This window comes from Hydra vulgaris, chromosome 03 (assembly GCF_038396675.1).
Source record: "Hydra vulgaris chromosome 03, alternate assembly HydraT2T_AEP".
In the NCBI taxonomy this organism is placed as follows: domain Eukaryota; kingdom Metazoa; phylum Cnidaria; class Hydrozoa; order Anthoathecata; family Hydridae; genus Hydra; species Hydra vulgaris.
In genome coordinates, this window is record NC_088922.1 from 9,677,125 (window position 1) to 9,694,306 (window position 17,182).

The 17,182-nt window shown below is 28.9% G+C and overlaps 2 protein-coding genes across 5 annotated transcripts; both read left to right on the forward strand.

The window, feature by feature from the left end:
- Nucleotides 1–1,365: 1,365 nt before the first annotated feature.
- Nucleotides 1,366–10,102, forward strand: LOC100201215 (dimethyladenosine transferase 1, mitochondrial). 3 transcript variants are annotated; one of them, XM_065792281.1, is made up of 7 exons: nucleotides 1,366–1,593; nucleotides 2,770–2,918; nucleotides 3,163–3,274; nucleotides 3,390–3,541; nucleotides 5,327–5,446; nucleotides 5,780–5,907; nucleotides 8,598–8,921. In XM_065792281.1, exons 1-7 carry the CDS (start codon nucleotides 1,467–1,469, stop codon nucleotides 8,896–8,898), a joined length of 1,089 nt encoding a protein of 362 aa, XP_065648353.1. In that variant the 5' UTR covers nucleotides 1,366–1,466; the 3' UTR covers nucleotides 8,899–8,921. The 3 variants fall into 3 exon arrangements, with proteins under 3 accessions (XP_065648353.1, XP_065648354.1, XP_065648355.1); XM_065792282.1 differs by lacking the exon at nucleotides 8,598–8,921 and adding an exon at nucleotides 9,583–10,102 and having other exon boundaries at nucleotides 1,368–1,593; XM_065792283.1 differs by lacking the exon at nucleotides 8,598–8,921 and adding an exon at nucleotides 6,441–6,459 and having other exon boundaries at nucleotides 1,368–1,593.
- A 503-nt stretch (nucleotides 10,103–10,605) lies between these two features.
- On the forward strand, nucleotides 10,606–15,737 carry LOC100209601 (zinc finger protein Xfin). Of its 2 annotated transcripts, none has more exons than XM_065792279.1 (6): nucleotides 10,606–10,821; nucleotides 11,329–11,505; nucleotides 11,823–11,921; nucleotides 12,767–13,223; nucleotides 13,324–13,920; nucleotides 14,051–15,737. In XM_065792279.1, the coding sequence occupies exons 2-6, from the start codon at nucleotides 11,401–11,403 to the stop codon at nucleotides 15,655–15,657; spliced, it is 2,865 nt and encodes a 954-aa protein (XP_065648351.1). In that variant the 5' UTR covers nucleotides 10,606–10,821; nucleotides 11,329–11,400; the 3' UTR covers nucleotides 15,658–15,737. The 2 variants fall into 2 exon arrangements, with proteins under 2 accessions (XP_065648351.1, XP_065648350.1); XM_065792278.1 differs by having other exon boundaries at nucleotides 10,631–10,821; nucleotides 11,389–11,505.
- Nucleotides 15,738–17,182: the final 1,445 nt, after the last annotated feature.

The following is a 17,182-nucleotide window of genomic DNA, read 5'->3' on the forward strand; positions in this document are numbered from 1 at the left end:
TTAATATTATTATTATTGTTATTGTTGTTATTATTGTTATTATTATTATTGTTATTATTGTTATTATTATTATTATTATTGTTATTATTGTTATTATTATTATTATTACTATTATTATTGCTATTATGCAATACTATATTTAACATTTATTTAATTTATTTATTTATTTGATCATTTTTAGTAGTATACAAAATATACAACTAAATATGACCAATTATGACTATAAGCGTGGCTATACTTGTTGTTATTAAATTTATATTTCTCAGTGTTAAATTCTTGTTGATTATTCTGTAGTATCCTCTAATTATTTTAAATAGAAAAATAGTTTGAAATATAGTGTGCATATAAAGTATTATATATAGTAAATACAATAATTATATCACACAAGACCACACAGGAAAAAAAAAAAGAGTCACATTTTAAAAGTTTTGCGAAAGTAAATATTGATCAGTTATAAAAGTTTTTATAAATGATCAATGATTTAGATAATATTTTTGTTTAATAGATAGTCTGTGGTATGTTGTATATATATGGCGTAATCAATCTATTTTTGACTTTTTTTTTTTTTTTTCCCCTGCTCTTTACATTATTTTTATATCACCTCATATGATGATATGATCGCACAAAAAAATTTTAAGTTAATCATAGGTTCAGTTTTCTAGCATTTATTAACTAATATTTAATGTGTCCACCTCATTTGTATGTTGTTCACCTCAGGCACTTTTAGGTCAGCAGTTAGGTGGGCATTGCCAAATGTTTGCCCTAATTCTGACAGCTACTATATTTAAAACAAAGAAGAAAAAAAAGTTTAAATATTAAATTTTAAATAATTGTTAAACTTTAAATAAATAAATTAAACTAAAGCTTTTTCTTCCTGATTTTTAGTTTTTGCTTTATATGAATACCATTATAAATGATCAATATCTCAAAACTTTTTAAATGTTATGTTGTTTTTTCCTGCGTGCTCTTCATTTTAATGTATACATACATACATACATACATACATACATACATACATACATACATACATACATACATACATACATATATTTATATATATATATATATATATATATATATATATATATATATATTTATATATACACACACACATATACATATATATAGTTTAAAATATGGTTGAACTGCGTTAAAAAAAACAAGCAGATGAATTTTAATAAGATTTTCTTAATAAAATAAAGTTATACAAAAAAAATAAACTTTTGATGAAACTTTTTAAAATCAACATTATGTTTCATTAAGTCAATAACCTTTAAAGGTTTTTAGTGAGACCAGATTCTACTGGATTATTTTTTTTTTATTTTTTCAAAACATAATTCTTAATTTTGAAAATTAAATTATTTTTAATTTTTATTTACATAAATAAAGAAGGAACCAAAAATAAAAAGGAATTAGCTTATAATATTATTTAATAACGCCAATAGTAAAATATTCTATTTTTAAAAATGTCATCTGCTACTAAACAATTACGATTACCCCCTATGCCTCGAATATCTGATCTGATGCGCTTATATGGGCTGCGTGCTAAAAAACAACTAAGTCAAAATTTTATATTGGATTTAAATGTTACAGGTAACACTTTTTTTAACATTACATTTATATGCATTTTGAATGTATATAAAATGTGTTGTGTATTTTGTATGTGTAATTTAGATATAAATCTTTTTTAGATATTTTTTTATTATTAGATTTACCTTCCCAAGTTTGAGGGGGCCACTACAGTTACGAGGTTTTTTTTTATTAATTGCTGTTTCAACTTTTTCCAAATCCTATAGTTTTAAAAAATGAATGTGGTCACCCAGGCCTTGGTAGGAATCAAACTTTTCAATCACATTCCTTCCTGTACTTGTAGATCGCTAGTTTCGTAAGCATGTAGTAAAGCACTTGCTTACAATGCTCGTAAGCATGTAGTAAAGCACTTGCTTACAACACAAGCAGTCTACCACTACACCACTACTTCATTAATATTATACCCTAATACTTGTTATATCTATAGGGCATATTATATTACCTTGTTTTTCCACGCAGCAGTTTTTTTTATCAATGCTTACATATTTATGTGAAGGGTTAGAAAAGTAACAACAATATTTTTTTAAAAAAACCTTCTTGACTGTAGCAGTCCCCATGGCCTTGGAAAGGTGAAGAAAATATATACTATATGCTCTTATAAATTCCTTAGTATATAACCAGCAGGGTTAAGTTGTGTTAATAAAAAAGTAGTTATGCCATGAAATGTGACTGAAGACATACTGAAATAGGTATGTGAAGCCTCAACCTAATTGCTGTTTGGTTATGTTTAGGATTTGGACAGGCAGTATTTAAAAAGTCAATTTTTTCTCTTTACTTTTTTATAAAATTCTTTACTTTTTTACTGATTAAATTAAGAAAATAGAATTCAAAATAGAATTCAAAATTAAAAACAAAAAAGTTTACATTATTTGATCTTCGTAAATTTTTAAATTAAAAAAAGAGGTACATTATTATTTACATAATAATGATTATACAATATTTTGTACACCAATTGTATAATATATACAATATAATACAGTTGGTGTACAAAATATTGTATAATCGTTTTTAAGTGAAATTTAAACCTGTTACAAAAAGTCATGTTTAAAGTAGCTTTTTTTTAAAAACAGCATTTCATACTGTATTTTTTAAAAGAACCAGTAGGGTATAAGTGTCCTCCAGATGTTCCCCAGCAACATGACTTTTAATGAATGGCTTGATTATTTTTTTATAATACAGATAAAATTGCGCGTAAAGCTGATGTTTTCGATTGCAATGTAATTGAAGTTGGTTCTGGTCCAGGCTCTTTATCACGTTCACTTTTAAATGCTGGTTTACGACACTTATATGCTGTTGAGATTGATAAGAGATTTTTACCATCACTTGAGGTAATTAGTTATAAATTATAAAAGTTATGTAATTAAAAATATAACAATTAAACTTACTTTTTTGTTATCTGATTCGTGTAGATACATTCATGTAGATACATTATTGTTCCAATTTTCAGATTGTTCAGACTCATTTTCAAACATTTGAAATATCACGACGTTTGTTAAAATTTCATATGTCAGTACTTTTAATAAAATATGTGTACATGTGTAGCAACAGATAGATATTGACTTTTTGTTTCAGCTCCTTCAAGATGCATCTGATGGTCACATGTCTATATATCATGCTGATATTTTAAAGTTTGATATGGTAAAGCCTCTAAAAAATGTTATTTCGGCTGAATGGGAAAGCGATGGTAAAATCAAGATGTTCTAAAGATAAAACTATTTTCATATTGATGTTATTAAAGATTCAATTGTTTTGTTATATTGGTGTTATTAATAGTTCAATTGTTTTTTGTTTTTTTTTAGATTTGCCTAATTTAAGACTTGTAGGTAACCTTCCATTTTCTGTTTCTATTCCTTTATTTTTGCAATGGCTAGAAGCTTTGTCAACTCGTTCTGGTGTATTTTCTTTCGGAAGAATACCTATGACTCTTGTCTTTCAAAAAGAAGTTGGTCAGGTAACTTTATAATCAAGATAACAGTTTTAAATTTGGTCACTTAATTTTATAATTAAAACAAAGTAGTTTTATTATCAACAATAACTACTACTAGCTGATAACGGGTGACAACTAAAAAACGAGACTGGATTTAAAGACACATATCTCCTTAAAGGAATAAGATTTTAAAAATATGAAGACTGTTTAGAAGGTATTTTTATTCTAGTTTTTAAATATTTTATGTGTTTTTATTTTTTATAGAAAAATAAATAAAAAAATAAATTCAAAACAAGAAGAAATTAGAAAACATGTGTATGAATTTTATTTAAATTACAAAAATGCTGGTAAAAAGTTCACTTATGACCACTTTAAAGTTGAGAATATATCTAAAATTACTATCTACAAGATAATTAAACGTGCTGAAAGTGAATCTAAGTACCAAAGAGTCTGGGTACCAAAGAGTTCAAGGAAGTGGAGTAAAAGCTAAAAAAATGACCAGGACAAACATTGAAAGGCTCAAACTCATGTTTGACCAAAAAGACGGAGTTTCTCAACGACAGGCAGCTAAAAAGTTCAACTGTACTCACCAACACATCAGTAAAACATTAAAAAAAAGAATAAATATTAAATTAAGAAAAAAAATGACGTTTCCAAAACGCTCTGACCAGCAAAAAGCAGCAGCTAGAACTAAATGCAGTCGATTGTGTCAGAAATTCAAAAATCGTAAACCAATCATTGACAATGAGCCTTATTTCATGTTAAATTATTCCAGTATCAATGGAAATGATATATTTTATACTAGTGATGTAAAATCTACTCCATCTACAGTTAAATACCAAACAAAACAAAAGTTTCAAAAGAAATTACTTCTATGGATTACTTTTTCTGAAAATGGAATTTCTCAACCTTATTTTGTACCAAGTGGACTGGCTGTAAATCCAAAAATCTATTTAAACAAACCTATTAAGAAGAGACTTATTCCATTTATCAATAAGTATCATTCAGATGGTGCATATGTATTCTGGCCAGATTTAGCATCATCTCACTATGCAAAAACAGTAATCATGTACCTAAACAAGGAAAACATGCATTATGTTGAGAAAGCGGATAACCCTGCAAACTTGCCAGAATGTCATCCTATCGAAAATTTTTGGAGTATTGTGAAAGGCCTTGTCTACTAGAAGAATTGCCATGCAGAAAATCTTCAAAAATTACGTTCTAGAATCAAGTATTGCCTTAATAAATTTGATATTGAGCTCATACGGAGCCTAGCTCAGTCTATACCAGGCCTAGTTGATAAAGTCAGAAGAAACGGTTTAATTGAGAACAACTGATTATATATGTATAAACTAGAATAAAAATACTTTCTAGAACATTTTTCCTTTTTGTTTTATCTTACTTCTTTAAAGAGATATGTGTCTTTAAATCCAGTCTCGTTTTTTAGTTGTCACCCGTTAGTTGTAGTAGTAGCAGCAGCAGTAACAGTAGTAGCAATAGTAGTAGTAACAATAGTAGTAGTAGTAGTAGTAGTGGTAGTAGTAGTAGTAGTAGTAGTAGTAGTAGTAGTAGTAGTAGTAGTAGTAGTAGTAGTAGGTAGTAGTACTGCTGCTGGTAGTAGTAGTAGTAATAGCAGTAGTAGTATTTCAAGTTGTCATTCTAATTGTCAGTTATAACGATATGTTTATATTATGAAGTAACAAACTATTTATTCTTGTAAATGTGATGTCATCAGTGTTCCAAAGAGATGATTTTTCACTAGGTTATCTTGTTTCTATATATATAAAAATCTTGTTATTATTTTTTTAGAACATGGTTGCAGAGGCTCTTAATTATGATCGATCTAGGCTTGCTATAATGGCACAAAATTATTGTCATGTAAGTCGAGCCATGGAAATCAGCAGCTCAGTGTTTGTTCCAGAACCTAAGGTATTTATAATGATAACTATATTTTTATTTTGGTAATTACATGCTGTAGATTTTTTCTTTGGTAGAATACAATGTAAGAAGTTTATAAAAGTATATTTGAAAAAATTACTAATGATAAATTAAAAAATATCTATTCTATTTATGAAAAATGTATTATTTATTAAATAAGTCATAGAGTGTTCTTTATTTTACATCTTTTGTTCATTATACAAAAATAAAATAGAACTTTTTATTTTGTCTAATTTAAACTTAATTTGTAATTAAATATATATTAAACAACAATTTGTTTCAACAATAAAACTAAAATAGTTTTTATTTTTAATGTTTTAACAGGTTGATGCATGGTTGATGCACTTCATCCCACTAAAAAAACCTGCAATTGATGCACCTTTTAATGTCGTGGAGCAGGTTGTTAAGGCCATATTTTCAAAAAGAAGAAAAGTTATTAAAACTCCTTTGAGGTAAAATTTTCTTTTAAGAATTTTAGACGAGATCCTTTATAAGAAAATAAAGATTTTTTCACTATAACTGAGTTTTCAAAAAAATCATAATTCGATAGAAACTTCAAATAAACAGCTAATAGATAACAGTTATATATTTATATATTAATTAGATAACAGTTATATATTATAGCTGTTATTTGTTAGCCTAATATATATTTTATCACACTTAACAGTAACAATATTGTTATATATTATTTATATATTACGCTTATGGCTGTCCTATATCCAGAGTATATATAATTTTTGATGTTATAAAAAAAATTATTTTGTTGAATTTTTATCCTGTAAAAACCTTTTCAATTTTTACCTTTTTAATTTTTTTTTATTTTTTGTTTTCGAATTGATAAAGTTTTAAGTATTTTATACCATAGTTATACGTAGTATTTAGGGCCCTGTGTTTGATAAAAAAAACCTTGTACGATGGTGGTCTGAAAAATTGGCAGCACTCGTAAATAAAAACACGTGAATTTTGTTTGTTCATATGTTGATAGGTAATCACCAAAGTTTCAACCATTTTGAACGCGCAGTTGTTATGTAACAGTCGTTTGATTGAGTTGATGCGAGTAATTTTGTGAAAATGGACAAAAATCGAGTATCGAGCTGTCATTAAATATTTGTTTATGAAAGGCAATACGCCTACGCAAATCAAAGGTGAGCTGAGTTCTGTGTATGGGGACTCTGCACCATCATTTACCACAGTGAAATTTTGGGCAGCTGAATTCAAATGTGGCCGTCAGAGCTTGGGAGACGATGAACGTTCAGGACGTCCGAAAACTACAACTACCGATGAAAACATCGCCAAAGTTCACCAAATGGTGCTAGACGATCGCCGAATTATTGTGAGTGAGATAGCAGAGGTTATGAACATATCAAAAGAACGTGTTTGTTATATATTACATAAAAATTTAGGCATGAAAAAGCTGTTCGCGCGTTGGGTGCCGCGTTTGCTCACGTTGGATCAAAAACGTGTTCGAATGAACATTTCCAACGCTCTGTTGGCGCTGTTTAGGCGCAATAAATCCAAGTTTTGGCGACGATTAATTACTGTAGATCAAACTTGGATACACCATTATACGCCCGATACAAAAATACAGTCCAAACAGTGGGTTGCAAATGGGGAACTGGCTCCAAAAAAAGCAAAAACTGTTTTTTCGGCTGGAAAAGTGATGACAACTGTTTTTTGGGATAGTCGTGAAGTTATTTTAATCGATTATCTTCAAAAAGGAAAAACCATTACAGGAGCATACTACGCATAATTGCTTGACCAACTAAAGGAACAACTTGCGGAAAAACGGCCACATTTGCAGAAAAAGAAAATCCTGTTTCACCAAGACAACGCACCGTCTCACACCTCAGCGGTTGCCATTGCGAAAATCCAAGAATTACGGTTTGAACTGCTTGACCATCCGTCTTACTCACCAGATCTGGCCCCAAGCGACTTCTTTTTTGTTCCCTCATTTAAAAATTGCGCTCGGAGGTCAGAGGTTTTCATCAAATGAAGAGGTAACCCCCTTCGTGAACAATTATTTTGCAGAAAAAACCGCCGAGTACTATTTGGACGGGTTACAGAGATGGTAGCATCGCTGGGAAAAGTGTGTAGAGTTTCAAGGAGATTATGTTGAAAAATAAAAAATTAAATTTCGAAAAAATGTCTTTATCTTTGTTAGGTTGGAAACTTTTCAGACCACCCTTTTAAAGTTTTAATTTTAGACTTTCGGTATTTTGTTAATATTCTCTCCATTTTTATTTATCAACTATGAAACTTATTTGTTTTAGCTCACAAATATGTAAATCATAAACGTAAAAAATTGCGTTTTTTTCGGTATTGCGTGCATACAGGTGCTTTGTTGTTAAAAAGCGAACGAGATTACTTTTTCGAGAATACGAACGTATTCTCTTCTTTTTTTTTTTTTTTTTTTTTTTTTTTTTTTTATAACTAAGTTTTTAAGTTATTAAATATTTTAACTTGTATATTTAATGGTAAATGTATTCGGTATTAAAACATTAAAAATCTGCATACTCGTTTTTTGATTGTTTTGCGATTCACATTAATGTAAACTGTTTTTTAAGTATTGGTATATGTGCGCTCACTACTTATGTATAAGTATAACGGTAACAATTGGTGCGCACACAAATCGTAAACGGTATTGGTCCGGAGACTAAATACTACACGGTATAAACAAACTAGATAGTGTTAGGTTTATGTGTACAGGCTAAACGTGTTTGGTTTATGTGTACGGGCTAAACGGTAGAGATAAGCAATATGCAAATAATACACGTTTTCGGGTTGAGTACGATCTTTAATCTTTTTTTTTTCCAATCAATAATTAGGAGCATTTTTTTATTATCAAGATTTTATTTTTTTACAAGGTCTGTGTTATTTGTTTTTGCTTGTTTGATATTTTATTGAAAAATTTGCTGTTCAAAGAATTTATTTTATATCGTGTTTTACTTTTTTAATTAAAAAAATACGTCGTCTCGTAACTTTTTTTCGTCTGTTCTCGTAACTTTTCCTGTCGTAGATTAAAATGTATTTTAAGCATTTCTAATCAAAAAAATGAGTTTTTATTTTTAAAAAAAATAGCAGTAGTTAACAAAATCATAGTATATCAAATAGGAATAACTTTCTTATTTTTTCTTTAATTTAGATTTTCTTTTTACTATGAAAATAACAAAAGAAATAATAGTAACAAGAATCGACTCACAAACCGGCTTCAATTGACAGCTTTAAACACTGACAAAGTATCAAAAAACGAATCATTGACATTGCTCCAATTGAACATTTTAAACACTTATAAAGTAACAAGAATTGATTCACCGACATTGCTCCGATCGACAATTTTAAACACTAACAAAATAACAAGAACCAACTCACCGATATTGCTCCGATTGACAATTTTATTCACCGACAAACTAACAAAAACCGACTCACTGACAGCTCCGAAATAATAATTTTAAAACACTAATAAAGTATCAAGAAGTTTATATTACAGAAAAAAAACGAAATTAGTTCGTATACTTGGAGAAGTGTTTTTTCATAGGTTTTTTAATTAGTTTTAATGTCTTGTATTCATATAATATATAAAATAAGATTTTTTTTTTAAAAAAACCAATGTAATCTACAAAAAAAGAATTTTTTGTAAAATGTATTTGTTTTGTTTACACACGCGCGCATGTCTGTTAGCTTTTTATTTTCTAAGTGGCACTCCTTGTACCTTTATTTTTTTTTAAACACGAATACCCAATATACTTTTATTCAACGCGAAACACCATATGTAGTTAATAAACTGCAGAAAAATAAATAATTACGCGAAACCCCATATAATTAATAAACTGCAGAAAAATAAATAATTGCGCCGTACTTACAGACAAATGGCGAATATTAACTAACAGAGAAGGGATAACCACAATAAAGTTTAAATATATTTATTAGTTGCTATGGCTCGTCTCTAGAATATCTTTTTTTATATATATGGGTGGGAACTAACGAAAGTTTGTCGGAAAAGGATTTAAATTAGAAATTCACCAAACAGGGATTTCTAAGTGTATTACTCAAAGGATACCAATAAGTTTTTTTTTTCATCAAAGTTTTAGGTTTGTAAGTGCAACTTCAAATATATTTTTTTTTTTTAGACGTTTATTTCCGGAAAACGAGCGTCTAGCTGATGAATTACTTGATCGTATTAAACTCAATCCTAATTTAAGACCGCATCAATTAGAGTTACATGACTTTAACTTAATCACCAAAGAATTCATGAAGATTTGTAACGAAAACGACTATTCTCTTACTCCGTTACCTGTCAACAAACCTGATAAAATAGTTAACGAGTAAAATTCGCGTAATACAAAACAGAATTTGAAAATGTAACTGAAGCAAAATGGTAATTCTCAAGATTTTAGGCGATATTTTGAAACCACTTCCATTTTAGATATTAAAAAGATTTTCATTTTAGTATGTTTAAAATCTTCTATAGAGTTTGTTTAAATAGCTTCTCGATGAAAGGCTAGATTTATTGGTTTAGAGTTGTTTGGTTGAATACTCGAACAAGTTTTGACGTGTGTAACTCGATAAAAGTCACAAATAATTTCTATAATTATTTGTTATATATAAATTAATTTGAAATATGAGTTAATATTTTAAAAAATCAGAAAATTTTGTTTTTATATAACACTATAACGTTGACGTTTCCTCAGTCTTCGAAGATTCCGAAATTTAAACCGTCTTTCGAGTATCTTTATTTGGCTAATCGGATATTAAACAAAACTTTTTTTATAATTGCTTGAATGAAGACCATGCCGAAAAACTGTAAACACGTTTATGTATGATATGAAAACTTAGCTCCCATTCTTTTTCAACTTAATTTCCTTAATCCTTGCATTATGGGGGAAACGCGAAAGTTTAACAAAGTTTAAATTTGTTATTTGCAAAATGTAATAAGAACGTTTTTAACTATGGAAACCAAGTTTAATATCTTTTTAAACTTTATTCCGATTGGGATGTACGCGGAAAAAAATCATAATTCCATACTATATTTTCGGGTTGCTTAGCTACGTGCTAGTGGCTACTGTTCAAATATATCCTTTGCACATTATTCTAAGATACAAAGCAACTTTATCCAGTTTAAAAAAATATTCAGTCGATTTATTTTATCGGTCACAAAAATTGAACGCATGATAAAACAGTGGGAAAGCAAGAAAACACAGCTGAACAAATTATTAGTTTTCAATCTTCCCATTGTTTGCAGTACTAAATCCCGAAGAAGGATTGGTTTGCCATACGGTTTTTTAAATAAAACAGATTGAGGTAAATATATGCAACTTTATCTCGTTACCTGTATTCTAAGGAACAACGAACGATTTAAATTTGACGAGGTTATCTTTTTTTTTTTTTCTTATATTTTTATTAAGTTTTTTTTTTAATGTTTAAAACCATATACAGAACTCCAATTCTTACAATATAATTCGCTCCTTCATGTAGTTGCCACCATAAATATGCATTGATGCGTGAGCCTTGTGAATAATGTTTTGTCAGGTGTTAGCTTTCACGCTCAGTTGATCTTTTATCTCCCATGCTCCGTTGATACCCAATAGGATTTTAACTAATAAGGGGGGTTAATATAAAGCTATCTTTGAAAATAGGGGGTTAACTGGAAGTTTTCGAAAGAAAAAAAAACATATAAAAACTTAAAATATGATTTGTTTTGAAAATTTATTTTTAACTTTTAAACATTCTTCTCGAAAATAAACTTGAAAAACCGCATTGGCAAAAAAAGTTCAGTTTTTTTTTTTTTACGAAGTATTTTATTGTACTAAAAAATACCTCAGTTAGTACTTCTGGATTAACACCCCGAATCCACGGTTGTGGTTTTTTTTTTTTAGTAAAGCACCTTCAGTTTACTTATCCAGTTAGGATTTCAATGGAAAATAATTTTAAAATAGGCTTTATACAAAATGAATCTTCACGAAAAAGATGTCCAACCGAAATCATGGGCAAGCATCCTTAAAGACATCGAGGTGATAGAAGTTTTAAACACCCGAGTTATTACGGAAAAAGAGGTTTGTAAATGTTCGTGGCAATTAGACACTGCTTTGTTTGCATAAGCTCAACGTTTTATTTTTTGAATATTTATTTAGATAGACTTAGATCTGCGTTTATTTTGCGATATTTAAAATCGTATTATTAAACTGTAATATTTATTTACAATATTTAAATTAACTATTAAAATTATTATTATGATAGGGACTTAAAAATTTTTTCAAAATTAAAAAAAAAACTTTTTTTAATTTATTTGTTTGTTGGTTTGTTTATCTTTTTTAGTTTGTTTTTTTTATTTGCTTTACTTTTTTAAATAATGTGTTTTTTATTTGTTTAGGAAAGTTCACGTTGTTATTTAATTTCATTTACAAGCTGGGTTGACGAAGTTGATCTTTTTTTTCAAAAAAGCCTTATTGAAGAATATTGGAAACGAAAGGTATATGTGTGCAAATATATATATATATATATATATATATATATATATATATATATATATATATATATATATATATATATATATATATATATATTTAAACTTATATTTTTTGGGTGAGTGAACTTAAGCGTACACAGACAGGTTACAAAGGTAGATATCGAGAATACAGGTAGGTACCAGGAGTATTCGACTAACTTGACATGAACTACAAGGAACTGTATCAATAAAAAATGGAATTATTTAGTCTAACTTTTCAGCGAATCACAGCTGCAATTTTAAAAAAATAACTATTTATATGGTATTAGTAATCGAGTATCTTCCTCTACCTCAACATTTATGTCAAAATCATAACATAAAGCTCCAAACTTAAGAATGTTCATGATTATGTCAGATGAGAGTGTTTTGGAAATATTTGGGGTGGTTGGAGCATAGGAACCAAAATATCCCAAAAAGTGTGCACCCCTTACTCCAAATGTGAAAGCAATAAGTTAATAAAATATACTTGTTCAGCACATTAAAACTAAATTTGAATTCATCAAAAAGTTTTTGATTTCATTAAATAATCTTTTTTAGTATTTAAAAGTTTTGACCATTGGAAATTTACAAACCCCTTTTGAGGCGAGCGGAAACTTTACATGGTTATAACTTTTAATAAATAGTATATTAAAATAATGATATTATTTTTATATAATTAAGAAATATTTCTAGTTCTATCAAATATATATATATATATATATATATATATATATATATATATATATATATATATATATATATATATATATATATATATATATATATATATATATATATATATATATATATATTGTTTTCATTTATGTCAGGATTTAATTGATGGTAAGATCGATTCCACTGTTAAAAAAAGAGTTGAGGATAGAGCGGGCAACTTAATTAAAAACGAAAGTGATGATTTTTCACAAAATGAAGAAAGTAGCTTTGAATGTGAATATAAAAAAAGTTTTGAAAGTATATCAATTGAAGAAAGCACATCAATAGAGGTGTCAAGTACAGCGTCTTCTTCTGTTGAAGAACTAAGCGCGGAAAAAATTTTGTGCGATGAACCGCGTGACCAAGTACGATCGTGTAAAAGACGCAAAAATAAAACTCTTGATGATATTGTTCGACAAATTTCCGCTCTAAGCGATCAACCATCTGAAAAACGACATCCAAGTTTGCTTAACGAGCGATTGCAAACCCTTGATAAAACCTTATCTCCAGAAACTTTAAAAGATCTTGAAAGTGAATCTCCGTGCGCTACAAGCGAAGCTGTTAGAGAAAGTTGTAAGAATTAAAAATTAAAAAATATGTAGAAGCTTTTACTCCAGCTTGTTTGCTTAAAAGATTTTTAATAATTTTACATTTTTTTATCATCTCCTTTTAGATGGTGAACATCAGGTAGTGAACACTTACTGGTCGGCTGGAAAAGCATTCCAAAAGCATCGTTTTCAATGTCAACACTGCGATATGTTTTTTGACAATGAAGAGTGTCTTACAGAACATAATTTAACCCATGAGAGTTCCAAAAACCCTACACATCATTGTCATGTTTGTAAAAATTCTTTCAGAAACGAAAATAGCTTAGAAGAGCACATGGCGACAAATCATATTTACCAACAAAATGCTCTTAAATGTCGTTATTGCTCACGATTATATACTCATTCAGAAAAGTTAGAATTGCACGAGAGGCAACATTTTTCTAGTGATGTTTCTACTGTACCGCCTCCGTTGATGCCGCTTGATGACGATTCAGTTGAATACACAAAGTCCTTTAGAAAGTATATAAATGAATCTACTGATTTGGGGTTTACATCGGCGAGTATAGGTACTACTTCAACAAACATTGAATCAATTTCCTCAACAATAACAACTACTGCATTAAGTACTGCATGTACTTTACTAAACATGTCATCAAATACATCATCAGCTTTATTGAATGTATCATCAGCATCGAATGCAGCATCTTGTTTAACAAACAGAGGTAAAAAAGTTTAACAACTTAATTAAACTTTGAAAAACATCTAATTTTATAAGCAAATTTTTTTTTTAGTTTAATTTTGTAATCTAAGTTTGTTTTTTTATTGTTAACAATTGTTTATTTTTATTTTTAGTGTCTTTAGGTAAACTGGGGGATGTAGAAAAATATTCTCAATGTTTTTCAAATCAACTCGCACAAAACGGTGAAGACGTAATCAGCTTTAGGTTTGATAAAACAAGCTCTATGCAAGGAAAAAAAGACAACGAAACAATAAAATTAGAAGAACCTATGGAGGAAGATCGATCATCACCAGTATACATGAAACAAGAAAGATCAGAAATTAAAAAAATTAACAAACCTCTTAATTCACACGAGGTCCACAACTGTCCAGTTTGTAGAAAATCTTTTTCACTCAAAGAAAATATGGAGTATCACTGGCAAGAAGAACATGGTCATAAGTATCATTTTACTTGTAAGGTATGTGAAAAAACATTTATGAACGAACTCGAACTTGATTCTCACATTGCAACTCATGGAAAAAATGAGTTTTTTTGCGGTATTTGTAACAAAAACTTTGATCGTCGATCAACTTATGAAACTCACCAAAGAACACACACAGTGGAAAGACCTTTTCAGTGCAACGTTTGTTTCCGCGCTTTTTCATTAAGAACAAACTTAAGGCGTCATATGCTCACACATACAGAAGTACAGCTTTCACAGTATAACTGTCACCTTTGTTTAAAGTTGTTCAAACATCCAGAAAATCTTGCATATCATATGCTTGAGCAACATCGTTTAAGTCCCAATGAAGACGCAAATTTTATCAGAGAAGCCACTAGATATACTAGTTTCAGAGATAGAAACATTTTTGATCGTTTTAATGAAAAGCGTAAGTTAGATGAAGATGTTAGTGTAAACAAAGAAAAGCATCATCAGCGAAACTTCATTGAAAATCAAAGTGGATATCTTACCGAACAAAAAGAACCCCAACTGTCTCCAGATAGTTTTAATCGTCGGTTAATCCAAAATATGAAAGTAAGTCCGCATCCATTATACATTAATAAAACAAACATATACTCTGATGAATCATCAAAACGTTTAGAGAAGTTTAGAAGATCTCCGTTAGAATTTCATGATTCAATGCAATATTCTAACAAATATCCTTCTAGCAGTTCAACTGAATCGTCTCGTAATCTTACAAGACCACATTCTCCAATGAATAATTCTCCGACACACGCAGTACATCATCATGCATTAGCTAGCAAAGTTACCACAAGTTCTGTTTTGTATCACAATGGAAATATTGTTAGTGCCGATAAAATGGTCGGAGTAGGAGTTTCAGTTCGCCCTGGAACCGAGTGTAATGAATGCGGCGAGAAATTTACGTCTGCTTCCCTATACGATATTCATATGCAGTCTCACAAAAAACAAGCTTATACTTGTGAAAAATGCCCAAAGACATTTACGCGTCGAAATCATTATGAAGCCCATATGGAAGGTCACGAGAGCGGAAAATCAAAATCACATAGCTGTCCATATTGTCATCGTCTATTTTCTATGAAAGGTAATCTTAGACGTCATATCCGAATTCATACAAATGAAGCGCCATACGAATGTCCGATATGTTTTCAACGCTTCCGCCGGTCTGATGGCCTAAAAGGTCATATTAAAAGACATGAAACATTAGGAGAAAGTTGTCCTGTTGATATGGTTCCTACTCAAGCACCCGCATCAGGGTAAAATTTTTATTAAGGAATTTATATGACTTTTATAAAAATGTAGATAGGCATTATGTTAAAGAATTTTGTATTTTAAATTTTATATATGTGTGTGTGTATATATATGTATATATGTATATATATATATATATATATATATATATATATATATATATATATATATATATATATATATATATATATATATATATATATATATATATATATATACATGTTTATGTTTATTTTTATGCTGTATAATGAAACAAAACTTCATTTTTTACGTGTATAATCATGTAACTGAAACTAAACTGCAATTGAAATTCTTTGAACGCAATACTTTCTAAAAGATGTCATATATATCTATATATATATACACTTATGTATATATATAAATATATATATATATATATATATATATATATATATATATATACATATATATATACACACACACACGAACACATACACACACACACACACACACACACACACACACACACACACACACACACACCACTCGTATGATTAATGATATCATAATGATTCGCCTAAAAACTTTATTTGTGTCATCTGTAATATCAGATCATTTTACTTAAGATCAGTCCTATTTTAGCTGTTTAGATTTCACAATTAATTGAGTTCAGCTTTAATTAGTAAAATGTTCTACATAACTTTGAACAAAGATGCTTGAATAGAGGAATGAGAAGGAATGAGACGCGTTATTTTTTTAGACTTTAAGGCGCTGCAAGCATAACCTACCGGTATTTTTACAAAGAATTGAGTGAGAGCGTTCAGCAAGACATTCTTTATCAATTTTTGCAGTGGACGAATGTGTACTTTAGTTACTCTAAAATCATTTTATTTTGATGCCGGCGTTATAATCACTGCGCCATACTTGCTTAATTTAATTTCAAGATATTTGAAAGTAAGTTTAATTTTAAGTATAAAAATGACGTATATAATAAAACATTAAAACAATCAAAAATATCACTATATATAAAAAAAAAATATAAAAAAAATATATCTATATAAGATAGTTTAATCAAACCTCGGCCACATTCACACTAAAAAATTTTATTGACCGGATTATTATAGATTTATACTGCTGCACTATACATCATAAGATAGCTTAGTCTTTCAGCTACAAAACTACATAAACTGTTCTAACCTTTGTAAGAGATTTTGGCATTACCATTAAAAATAGTACAGTGTCAAAAACTTTGAATCTTACCCTTTGTACTTAACATTGCCATGTTGATTTAAAGTTATTAATTAAGTGATTTTAAGTCATTTGTGCGGCCGTAGCACAGTGGTTAGAACGCTTGCTTTATAAGCAGGAGATCCAGGTTCGAAACGAGCTCTGGACATATTTTCGACATATAGTCCCCCCTTAGGTGACTTTGAAAGTGATCTTATTCTCGCCTAAGATGACATTACAAATAGGGGGCAAGATTAAATCTTGTTTGGAAACGTCATTAAAAAAAGATTAAATCTTTAGCAAATAAGATTAAATCCTGTTTTAAATGGTATTTAGGGTTTGAATG

Excerpts from the sequence above, each read along its gene's own strand:
- LOC100201215 (XM_065792281.1), top strand. The coding sequence starts at position 1,467 with ATGTCATCTGCTACTAAACAATTACGATTACCCCCTATGCCTCGAATA. Across the intron at positions 3,275-3,389 it reads GGCTGAATGGGAAAGCGATG|ATTTGCCTAATTTAAGACTT; the intron begins GTAAAATCAAGA and ends GTTTTTTTTTAG. Across the intron at positions 5,447-5,779 it reads TGTTTGTTCCAGAACCTAAG|GTTGATGCATGGTTGATGCA; the intron begins GTATTTATAATG and ends ATGTTTTAACAG.
- LOC100209601 (XM_065792278.1), top strand. The coding sequence starts at position 10,762 with ATGCAACTTTATCTCGTTACCTGTATTCTAAGGAACAACGAACGATTT. Across the intron at positions 10,822-11,388 it reads AACGATTTAAATTTGACGAG|GCTTTATACAAAATGAATCT; the intron begins GTTATCTTTTTT and ends ATTTTAAAATAG. Across the intron at positions 11,506-11,822 it reads GAGTTATTACGGAAAAAGAG|GAAAGTTCACGTTGTTATTT; the intron begins GTTTGTAAATGT and ends TTATTTGTTTAG.